General features: G+C 33.8%; 1 protein-coding gene across 3 annotated transcripts in view; it reads left to right on the top strand.

Moving 5' to 3' along the window:
- Nucleotides 1-7152: 7152 nt before the first annotated feature.
- NOA1 (P-loop containing nucleoside triphosphate hydrolases superfamily protein) overlaps nucleotides 7153-12636 on the top strand; it is a 38035-nt gene continuing 32551 nt past the window's right edge. Inside the window, exons 1-4 of one of the 3 annotated variants that reach the window (XR_015176955.1) lie at nucleotides 7153-7669; nucleotides 7790-7975; nucleotides 11736-11822; nucleotides 11916-11995. Coding sequence is in view for 1 of the 3 variants with exons in the window: in XM_086436920.1 (XP_086293046.1) it covers nucleotides 7244-7669; nucleotides 7790-7975; nucleotides 11736-11822; nucleotides 11916-11995 (779 nt within the window). In the remaining 2 variants the exon portion in view is untranslated. The remainder of the gene's footprint in view (nucleotides 7670-7789; nucleotides 7976-11735; nucleotides 11823-11915; nucleotides 11996-12636) is intronic. The other 2 variants (XR_015176954.1, XM_086436920.1) reach the window with 2 other exon arrangements.

Raw genomic sequence — 12636 nt, forward strand, 5'->3', positions numbered from 1 at the left:
GAATCAAATTATTGATTGTGTCGTAGACCCTTACGTCCATACCCCAATCGACACTCCGCCAAAACTTAAAGGAGTTGATGGGGGCCTACAAAAGCGATGGAGCATGTGATTTAATTCGATGCAAAGTAAATAACCTTGAAATGTCATAAATCCTATTGACATAGAAGGGTTCCTTGGAAACACTGACACAAATAGTTCATGGCTATTGTCAACTCGTGTCATATCATGATGACACATTGACGTCTTGATACCACTAGGAACGGGAAATAAATTTCTAAAGAATATAAAAAAGAAAAATTAATGAAACCTCGATTTTGGATCCCTTTTTATTAGGATCAATTAGAGTCGGGTCTCTTGGAACTAAATAGATAATCATAATTTATAAGAACTTATAGAAATAAAAAAATCGAAACAATTTAAAGAGAAAATTTTGATGATTCCAATACCATTAATTTGAGAACCACTATCACAATCATGGAACCCATAACTACTAAAATTTAACAGTTCTGGTTCCTTTGGGAATTAAACCGGAACCAATGTATTGACGTATAGGATCCCTACAATTTTGGGAGCATTAATGTAATATTTTCATCCAAAGAACTTATAAAATGTTAATGAAAATCATATATTTGACTAGAAGAAAAATAAAAATAAAAACCCAAATGAAAAATCAACAACTGAGTGAAAATAGTGAATTACATGAATTGAAAGATAATTTTAAGCTTGAATAATCACCTAAACAAGAAAATTCATACAATTTGGAATCAAAATCGACTCTCTAAGAAGTCTTGAATCATGTCGTGGATTTGACAAATTGCAAAGCCACCTATCAAGAACACATTCTAAATCTATTCAAACTTCAGTCTAAATGATTCACTATCCAAGTCAATTGGGGATGATCCCACCTTATGAACAACCTAAATATGATCCTGAAACCATAAGGAAAACTATTTTCGAAGACCCTAACATTTCCCGAAAAAATCCTAAGATATCCCAAAATTATTCTAAAAAATTTGAACCTTTTCAACTTTTCAAAACCCTCCCAAAGTAATCGAAAATCAAACCAAGTCACCCCGAACACCAATCCAAAGCCCAAAATTTTATGGGACCCACCAATTTTGGACCGGCCCAGATAAGCCCATAAACGATCATGGATTGACAGCTCACTTGACCAATGTCTTTATACCAAATACGCTTCGATTGGCCTTGTCCAGGTTGAAATTCAAATTCAGTTTAATGTTAGTTGGTTCACCAACTTACTGACCCATAGTGTACTGTTGATCGACAAGGCATGGTTAGATTGACCTTCAAATTCAGTCAAACCGAATTTGAAAATTGGTCTGGATAGCCCTATAAATGGGGGGCCCTCCCCATTGTCACACATTCCCAACCCTCACTATTCAATCTCTCATTGTCTCTGAAGTCCCCTCTTAGCATGGTTTTCAATCTCATCCGATGCTGAGATGACTAGCCCGAGTCATCTCGGTCTCTTTAAGCGATGATACGGATTTGCACTGTGCCTCAACGTTTACATCATCTTGTGGGATATCTTGGACTATATTTTGAAAATCTCAAACGAGTCAATAAAAATCGGTTGAGTCAATCGGGATTTTATAGATTTTGATTAAAATAATTTAAAAAATTAGATTTTAAATATTTATTATGTAAATAAACATATCACTTTAAGACAAAACATTTCTTAATCTATGATATTTTATTATAAAATTATAATTATTTTAATTTAAATATATGTAAATTAATCCATGTTAACCGAGTTAAATGGATTATCTCATCCAAAACAAGTTGACTCATTCGAGACAATCCGGTCAAGACGAGACGTCAAACCGAGATTGAAAACCATGCCTTTTAGACTTTCTATTTGTGTTGCGAGGCTCCCAATTTCATAATGTTTCTTGCTAAACTTACCATAATTTCATAATTTTCTAGTTTCTGTCACAAATATCTTTACGACATTCTAAGTCGCCAAAACCTTAATAAAACTTCCCAAAACTCTTGACGCTACTGAGGGATTGTCAAATCTTCATTCAACTTAAAGAAATAAAATTTATATAAATAAAATATATTTTATATTATAATTTAAAATTTGTGGAGATTCTAAGTTCCACCTAACTTTTATGGATTAGAATGGAACACATCCTCATGGTGTGCAAACTTACAAAAATTAGAGGAAATGTCTGTAGGATAACTTTTTCAAAACCCTAACTAAAAACTATTTAATAAAAGTCTCAAAATCCCATAATTACCCAAATAACCCTACAACAACTTTTGCAACTACACCCATCCTCCCATAAATCAAAATTCTAAACCTTTCTCGCTTTTTCGAGGTTTTGGTTGAGTAGTTAGTTATTTAGCATAACCCATATATCTAAAGCAAGATAAATGTAAGGAAGCATTTGTACTCAGGAGGGGGGAGAGGGGTGCCTAACATCTTCCCCTATTTCAATCAGACCAATGGTTGACCAAATTGAAAGTCAGGTGACTATCTGCATCCTTTTACTTGACCAACGATGGGTCCTTCAATCTCTTAGCTCAACCAAATCCACCCTAAACCTTAAAAGATTAGACATCAGGAATGAACAAATGAGAGAGGGGTGATACATGCCGCTTTAAGGTTTTTAACCTAGTCCACTCTTTTTTTTTACCTACCCCTAAATGGACTTATTGGTGTTAGAAGAACTTATAAATAGGCTCAAGAATGTGTTTTAGAAAATGATGGATACGATGATCCAAAATACCGTTGGTTTAAAATTTTCATAATAAATTGTAGCTTTTGCTTTTCTTTTGATTTTTAGTTTATTATTATTATTATCAGTCTTTATTGTTTCTTACTGCATTGTAATTGTATTTTTTTTAATTTTTGTAAACAAGCTATAGAACCCCAAAATTACACAACAACTAAATCCAAAATCTAAACTTGAAATCTAAACCAAGTTAAAATCAAAATTTGAATTCAAATTCAAATAAAAAACCAACTCCTCTTGATCTTCTTCAATCAATAATCATCATTGAGTGGTGACGACTCTGTATCATGTGGCAATCAGGTCCCATCTCAAGAATTCAGTCGCTAAATGAGTCAAGTGTAACTTTTCAGGTTTCCCATACAACTTTCGTCAAAATCAATTTGAATACAATTCAATCCAAACTATACTTCCCTAGGTTTGGTTGGTGTGGTATGGGTGGATATCATCAAGATATATGCAAAAAAAAAAAAAAAAAAAGTTATAAGCCGCAAGATGTTTAAAATGAATAATTCGTTTGGTACAAATGGAGGGTTGGTGTGACAGAAGAAGAATTAGAAAAGAAAGTGAGGATGCAGCATTTCCTTCTACAAGGTAGATGATCTATTAAGATTCTTATCAAATACCACCAGTCAAATACAACTAGGCTCTAGCTTATACATATCCAACCAAAATGGAATCTTTTTTATATTATTTCCTTAATAGGATGGTGGGTCTCTAGTTTGGATATTTGATTCTTGAGATGATTCAAATTAGAGTTCTTGAGATGCTCACCCAACAACTCTATCAAGGGGTGGCCTCTCACTACAACACACAGATTTATTTTTTCCCTAATTTAATTGGATATTTAATATTTGGTAATATTACATAAAATATCCCATTTAATTACTTGTCTTTCACTCTTCCTTTAATCTCGCAATGAAAAGTGATTATGTCCCTTCGTTAGAAAGGTTGATGAAACTAAAAAAAGAATGCTTTAAATTTAATTTTTATATTTCAAATTCTTCTTAAATGATTATAAAGGTTTAATTGCTTCCTCTCTTACTTTGTATACTTACATCCCTCCTAATCAGTTATGCTGAACCTATATGGATTAATCTTAGATAAGTTCAAGTTAATCCATACTTAACATTCATATTTAATTATTGAAGTTAAGTATTTTATGATTGGAAACATAATTTTATTAGTTAATGGTGATCTTCAATGAATTATCTTCCGATCTAAAAATATAAAGTTATTAAGTAGATTTAGATACAAGAAAATTTGAACTAGTTAAAAATTATAACTTAAAGATTACTGTTCTTATGCTGCGTTTGGAAGCGCCGTGTGACGGCCAAATTCATCCGAAACACGCCTCTTTGTCGTGATTTCAGTGTTTGGCATTGTTAACGAGTCTTGTTAGCTGCCGATTCATTCATAAAAATTAGCCGAATCCGTCGACTACCAACACTTCAACGATGCTCAGTAAAGGTTTCGGAAAAACAGGGTAGAAAGTTGGCGCCATCTCTCTTTCTCTCTCTCTCTCTCTCTCTCTCTCTCAACTCTTGTTTCCAATTTTGGCAATGCTCTCATCTGTTAATTCAAGAGGAAGTTAAAGAAGAAGAGAGTTTTGGAAGTGCCTCCAAAAATCAGATATGTTATCAATGGCATTGTCGCTGTTTCGCTTGAGAATATAGAAGAACCTCTAAAAAGTTTCATCTGAGAGTTTGATAAGGGGGTTTCACCATTCGGTTGATCTTTTAGTCATTTTGATTCATTTTTTGAGAAGCACATAAAGTCAAGGAAAGATTTACAGGTTGAGAAAACGTTTTGGTAGCCCTCTCTGCCGCAGAAAGAATGATTTTCTGTGTTGTTTGAGAGTCGCTATGGCCACACCAATTTTTACTGGTGTTACATGGGTTTGTGTTTTTGTAAAAAAAAAAAAATTTTAAAAAAAGAGAAAGATGAGTTGAAAGTAGTACGTTTTGTATTGCTGGCAGCAATGTGTATAAAGAAAACTTTTTTGAGTTGTAAGTAGATGACAGCAACATATATATTTAAAACTTTTTTTTTTTTTTTGGAATGTATGTAGTGGCAGCAACATAAAAAAGATAAAAAAATTTTAAGATGTGTATTGCTGGTAGCAATATACATATAAATTTTTTTGTTTTTGAGGATTGTTCCTCTATTTTTTTTAATGTTCCTTTTTAAATTTTCAGTAGACAATTGCATAGATGGACAAACTTCCACTGGTTTTTCTCAATTGAAAAACTAATAGCTTTGCTTTGTTGAAATGGGAGAGATTTCAAAGTTATCTTGCATGCCCATCTCTCCCTTTGTTGGTTTTTTTTTTTTTTCTTATTTGTTAGGCTTTTGAGCTTTGTTGGTTGTAAGAGCGGACTGCTATTTTCAATTGAAATAACAAAACACTAGTCTTACTAATGTAGTAAGATTTTAATCCTTACTAATGGTCATTTTACTCATATGGATAACCACATCACCAGTCCAATATTACCACAGCCCTCTAAGTTTCGTCGAAAGCTCAGATCAAAAGAATAAAATTCAAGAAACAATTTTTTTTTAGCTTGATTCAAGTTTTAAAAAATGATGGCTACCGAACTTTCAAATAACTCCTAAACTTAAAATTGAAACACCCCAGATAAAAATAAAGAAGACAATTGAATGGTTGAGAATAAGTAAAAGTTGAGGTGCCAGTAGAAACTCTCTCATTTTTTTTTTCTTTTGCTTAGATTCTTTTGTTTTTTATATGAACTTTATTTTTAATTGTAAAAAACTATTGAAATTGTTTGAATGAGAACTATAATATTTTATTCTGTTGAGATTGTAATTAGAGGCAAACCTTAGTAATAAAAAAAAAAAATAGGTGAATGGTTGAGAATAAGTAAAAGTTGAGATGCCAATAGAAACTCTCTCATTTCTTTTTCTTTTATTTTGCTTAGATTCTTTTATTTTTTATATTAATCTTATTTTTAATTTTAAAAAACTATTGAAATTGTTTGAATGAGTACTATAATATTTTATTCTGCTGAGATTGTAATTAGAGGCAAACCTTACTAATAAATAAAGAAAATAGGTGAATAGTTAAAAATAAGTAAAAGTTGGGGTGCCAATAGAAACTCTCATTTTTTTTTCCTTAGATTATTTTATTTTAGGTTTAAGATTTTATATGAACCTTATTTTAATTGTAAAAAACTATTGAAATTATTTGAATGAGTGCTATAATATTTTACTATGTTGAGATTGTAATTAGATGCAAATTTTAGTAATAAATAAAGAAAATAAGTATTTGAGAATAAGTAAAAGTTGGGGTGCCAATAGAAACTCTCATTTATTTTTTCTTAGATTCTTTTGTTTTAAGTTTAAGAATTTATATGAACTTTTTTTATGATTGTAAAAATTATTGAAATTATTTGAATGAATGCTATAATATTTGATAGACATTAAGTGTTAGTACAAAAAAAATGAAATTGAATTTTAATTTTAATTTTTTAATTTTAAATCCAAAGTTTATACTTATTGTTAATATATTAATACTTATATCAGATAAATAATCTTTTTTTTTAATATTATTTTAATTTCATTCAGCAATTTCTAAACAGCAAGTTACCAAACAGTTCAACATCTTCACAGTACAATTAGATAGCATGTTACCAAACAATATACTCAATTCAGTAAGTTGTTTCAGCAACAGCAACAACAACTTTCTCTCAGCTTCAGCAACTTAATTCAGCATCAGCAACTTTACATATAGCTTTTCCAAACAGACCATTAGTAGATTCACATTCTTTAATGTTTTGCTTTATAATTTGTAATTTTCTAAAATTTTGATCATCTATTTTTGTAGTCTTGTAATCAACAACTCATCTAAAATTGATTTTAAATTCTTCTGAAACTTGAAAACTTAATTAATTGTGAAGTATAGAATATTCCCCACCGTTCATGTGGATTAAGCACTTATTTGGCAAAGTACCCAATGTTTATTTCTATTTGTTAATCTTCCATGATAAAGATTGCATGAAAGTTTGTCCTTTACATAAGTGGGTCTTACGTTGTGTTTTATTATATAGATTAAAACGAATAATAAATTTGGGGGTATTAATAATTTTTTTTATAGGTTAAAGGAAAAAAAAAAAAAAATCATAAAATTAGAAAGGAGAATGGAAAAGATAATAAAATAAAAGTGGCACCACAATTTTTATTTTTTATATTGATCGATGGGATGTTTCTGTTTGCTGGATCGAAGTTTGACACAAATATAGATTACATGTAACTACTCAACGAAAATATAATTGACAAACAAATCATTAATCATCTCAGCCTAATCTTTCGAACCGGGTTTCCTCTGAAGTAGCGAACCGCGAACCCAAATTGGAATCGAGCGGACCGACGTAGCAGGCAACAACTGACAAGCTCACGGTTCAACTTATCCCAGTTCAGTTAAATAAAAAAAAAAAAAAAAAAAACGCTTCGCTTCCCAGCCAACAATGGCGTCCAAATCCCTCTTCTTATTATCTATCTCCTGTTCTCCCTTGTACCTCTCTCACAAACTCAGACACCCTAGCCCTAATTTGCATCTCAAAACCCTTCCTCACAAACCCACTCTCATCTTCTGTAGAACCAAGGATTCGGAAACCCATCAACAACAACCAACCTCTACAAATCACCTCTCAGTCTCCACCACAGACCTAGATGGGACTGGTGCTGCTACCCCGACACGCGGAGATCTCTTTCTCTCACGCCAGCAATCTATGGCGGCCGCTTCGATCGTTCTCTCTGCCAATCCGAAGCAAAAAAAGAAAAAGAAGACAAAGATTTCTTCCTCCATCGCTTGTTGTTATGGTTGTGGCGCCCCATTACAGACAGAGGAGGTCGACGTGCCAGGTTATGTTGATTCGCAGACTTACGAATTGGTAAGTCTTTACTCGCTCCACTTTTTTTTTATAGTAACATAATTAGAGATTGGTTGATTTTTTGAATTTCTGCTAAAATTGGAGTTAGGGTGAAAAAAAAAATGATTTTGTTGGGTGCAGAAGAAGAGGCATCGACAGCTTAGAACTGTACTTTGTGGAAGGTGTAAGCTTTTGTCTCATGGACATATGATAACTGCTGTTGGTGGAAATGGTGGTTATAATGGTGGGAAACAGTTTGTTTCTGCAGAAGAGCTTCGGGAGAAGTTATCACACTTACGCCACGAGAAAGCATTGATCGTTAAATTGGTAAGGAAGACGAAGCTAATTGATTCTTGCTTCCTTGTTATCATAATCTTATTGAATGGTTTACAGAATCTTTGGTTTTTTAGTTGTTAGTTATTTTTAATTCACAATGTGAGTGTAAGTCCTTGTTGATCAAATGGAGGAGAGTTCAACTAAGTGATCGGATGATATTTGTGGGTGGGTGGGTGCATTGGTGTTAGAATGCTTAAACTTATTAAAAGGGCTTCAGGAGAAGTTATTGTTAATTATTAGTTGTAAGGCATCTTCCTCGTAGGATTCTCCAGGTTTTAGAAGGGTTAGTATTATGATTTTTATGTTGCGTAAACAATTAATTGATAGAAAAAAAAAGATTACAAGGAGGACAAGAGGCCTGCGTTAACGCAATAGAAAGAGCCAAAGAAATCTTCACATCCCGCATCCATATGCAATCTTCACATCCCCGCTACCCTGTCCATCTTTGCTAGATTCAAGTTTTTAGCCCTAATTACCTCTTTCCACAAGGCTACCTCTCCAACCCCAAATCTCCAATTCCATTCCCTAAAGAGCCATGTTCATTTGTAAGACTCCCAATCCCTAACCCTCTCTTCTCTTTGGAGCACAAATTACGCTCCACTTCACTAGGTGAGGTTTTCTTTTTCCTTCCTTCCTTCCGTATCATTCCACAGGAATTCATGAAAAATCCTTTCCAAATGACTTCAAGCACCTTGGGTATCGAGAAAAGCGATAGGTAGTGCACTGAGATACTTGTTATAGTGCTCTTTATGAGAGTGGATGTTCCCCCTTTGGAAAGGTATTTTGCTTTCCAATAGCTTAGACGTTTCCCTACTCTTTCTAGCACTGTCTCCCACATTTGAAGACTACAATTAGGGGATTCGAGAGGTAGACCAAGATAAGATGTCAGAAAAGAATCCACTTGGCATCCCAAGATGGATATTTGGGACGTTTGCAATAGCAAAGATCTTGCTATTACATACATTTATTTGTAGACCAGACATAGCAGTCAATATGTCCAACTAAAAACCTTATTTGGTCCAAGGAATAATAAAAAACATGAGTGTATCCAAAAGTATGAGTGTACCATCCACACATTACAAATGATTCACCATAGGGCTTGCCCTTGCCACGTGGAAATTAGACAATCGACCTATCTCCACTATTCTCTTCGTTAACTTCCGAAAAGCCACAGCTACCATATTGAATAAAAAAGGAGACAACAAATCGTCCTGCCTAATAAGACCTCTTGACCCTCTAAAATATCCTTTCAGACTTCCGTTGACTATAATTGAGAAGGAGGTGGATTTTACACATTTCATATTCCACGAGACCCATGTACTACGCAATCCCATCCTTCGCAACATGTACCTCCAGAAGTCCTAGTTGCCATGATCGTAGGCTTTTTCCAAATCTATCTTTCACACCACCCCTAAATTTTTTGTTTTACTCTAGAATCAACACACTCGCTTGCAATCAAGACTCCATCTAGAATTCGCCGACCTTAATAAATCCCCCTGCTCAACCCCAATGACCATTGATATGACCTCTTTGAGTGTAGTGGTCAGCAATTTTGCTATCACTTTAATAAGCCGAGCTAACTAGACCTATTGATCTAAATTCCATGATCTTTGACGTGTTCTTTTGGTAAGAGCAATGGATGTGTTATTAGATTAAAAATCTAAGTAGCCTTCCTCCTGGAAATCATTGATAACCAACATGACATTTACTTTTATTATATCCCAACAAGCTTTATAGAATGCCATTGTAAAGCCATCTGGGTCTAAGAAGGATTATAACGTGGGCTGAACCATATTGGCATCCAGGGGTTGCATGTGATGTTCTTAGAGGGATGTTGGTAGGATGGTGGTTTGCATCATGAAGGGGGAAACCTAGTTCTTAAATTTAGATAAGAAAATTTGGGCTGGAAAATATTCTATTATAATTTGTTATTTTTAGTCAAAAATTCATTAACAGTTTAACAAAAATGTCAACAAATAAACATTAAGAAAAATGATAATTTTTTAGTACTCATATCATTTCAATAATTTGGGACTTATTGGCGAATAACGCATAATATATGGCCATTCGAAAAAATCAAAAGCTATTTTGAATCTTGGAAGATGATGTTCATGTCATACATTTACTCTATAATATTCTTAAAAATTGTGAAATTCCAATTATAGAATGATTGTACTTCGTGAGAATGTGGAACCATACCCTAGGGGTAGGAAGTGGGTGCTGGAGCAGGGAAACCAAAGGTGCAACCAAATTTTGTATTTCTTCACTTGGGATGTTAGGAATAGATTGGAAGCGACTTCCTACAACTAAGGTATAATTTGTTTGTTTGTGGGAAGATGCAATTGGGTTATATATATATACATCAGAGTTCGCCCGTGCACGGGCATCCTCTTTGGGATTAAGGGGGTAAAAAGTTGGGGGTATTATTAATTTTTTGTTTTTTGAGATTAAAGGGAAAAAGATGAAAAATAATAAAGTGGACAGGATCTTTATCCTAGTTGGATGGAAGTTTGTCCCCAAAAAAGTGAGCCCTACAGTTGTGTTTTATTATATATATATAGTTTTATTGAAGAAAGTTTGGCTTCTGGCAAACCCTTGCCATAATGTAAATTTTTTTTATGGGTATAAGAGATTTATTGACTAAGGAAAAGAAAATACGAGATTTATGGGAGGCTGAGAATCTCATCTGGAGAGTAAAATTGCTATGTAGAGATGCCTATTGGAATATGAGTTCTTTGATGGTTATAGTGATATTTTGTGGGCCTCCATCCTACCAGGATATATTAAAAAAATCATTAAAATGATCTCCTTTGAGGAGCTACATAACACGCTGAGTGATACAGTAAAAATCTAGGCCTTGTATGAAGATCAAAGATCAATAGTCTTCTTAAATCACATATAAGATATGCTGGTTATATTAAGTACACCTCATGGTCCATTAAACTTCCTGATTGAGTGCTCATTATTCCGTCTTCACAAATAGTTTCATGGTACCGAGATTGAGCTTTATATACTGCATAGGAGGTTCATCAGTCTTTTCACACAGAGATGATAAATTGTCAAGTTTCTTCTTGTCTGAACAAGATATTTCCCTGCCCCACCCTGGCGATCATTGATTGATTTTCATTTGAACTGCATTCCTAGCCAAGTGGATTTTCAATGTTCCCCTTATTCATTTCATCCACCTGATTTTTAGGAATCTATACCTTTATAGAAATATGGTTGCAAGCAACACATCCCAAAACACCACATTGTATATAAGATTCTTTTCTCTGATTGATAACTCTCTCTCTCTCCAGCTTTCTTTGATAGTTAAATGGTTCTCTGAGGCTGATAAGGCACTTAATCCCCGTGGTTTTCTGATGTGGATGATGCATTTTTCATCTCCTGAAAAGGTCATATGTTGCTAGAGAGGGATGAGACAGAAAAGGGGAGCTTACCGAGGATTTATGAAGTGTCATGCATACATGCCCAACAATTTATAATTTTTCTGATTGCTAATTTTGGTATTGTTGTTATCGATGGAACTTCCTTACTCTGATAATTTGACCAACAACAGAGTTTGATAGGAGAAATTCCTGCTCTTCAAAGGCATGAAAGAATTGCCACGAAGAGTGGAGCCCTCCCCGACAATCTGATCATCTAGTGTGAATCCCTTCATTTTTGTACCACTGATTATGCTCGTTTGTTCAGCAGTAAATTGGTTTTATATTGATGGTTCCATCTTTTGGTTTTTCTCAATCACATGCAGGTTGATGTTGTTGACTTTAATGGCAGTTTTTTGGCACGCATACGTGATCTTGCTGGTGCGAATCCAATTATATTAGTTGTAACTAAGGTAACATACCCACTGATAGGAACTTACTGTCCTTATTACTTCAACAGTCCTCAAATTGGGTGCTCTAAGAGTGTTTGTCTTCTTTTTATCAAGGTTGACCTCCTCCCTAAAGGAACTGATCTTAATTGTGTTGGTGATTGGGTGGTGGAGGCCACAACAAAGAAGAAGCTTAAGTAAGTAATTTTTATATCTAGTCTTTTCTTTTATGTAGTTTTCAAGAAATTTAACAGGGCATAGCTTTTAAAACTTTTTCTACTGTAGGGTTCCTTCAGAGCCTAAATATAAATACATGTTTCTACATATTTCACTCTTATTTGTCTTCTGTACATCAAGGGTTTCTGTTATATGTATGATAGCAAGGTGCACTAATATGCTTTGGTAAACATATAGAATTAAATCAACACGTTGCCAGGAAAGACTATGTTTAAACCTTTAAGACACAACACAATTGGCATGAAATTTGTCATGTATTTTGCAAGTCACTTATTGATTGAAGGATTTTCTATGAAAAGAAACGTCTATAATAGGGAATACTGTTTTACTTGTTGTTCAAAACCAGTATATTTGAGAGCTTAGCTTTGAAGCCATTATTAACTAGTCCATTGAAGTATCTTTAGAGAGTTGTATACTCATTCAAAGAGCACCCCATGCCCCATTACGTAGGCCTAACACTACTCTTCATCTCTTTCACCCTTCCACTGATGCCTTCCTGATAACTAATGTTTCCTCACATATACAAACTCATCAACAAAATGGGATGTGATTCTAATTTCTAACCATCCATCGATGAGATATGAAGTCACAATTGAATCTT

This window comes from Akebia trifoliata, chromosome 3, assembly GCF_017979445.1.
Source record: "Akebia trifoliata isolate Shusen 1 chromosome 3, ASM1797944v1, whole genome shotgun sequence".
Lineage (NCBI taxonomy): Eukaryota > Viridiplantae > Streptophyta > Magnoliopsida > Ranunculales > Lardizabalaceae > Akebia > Akebia trifoliata.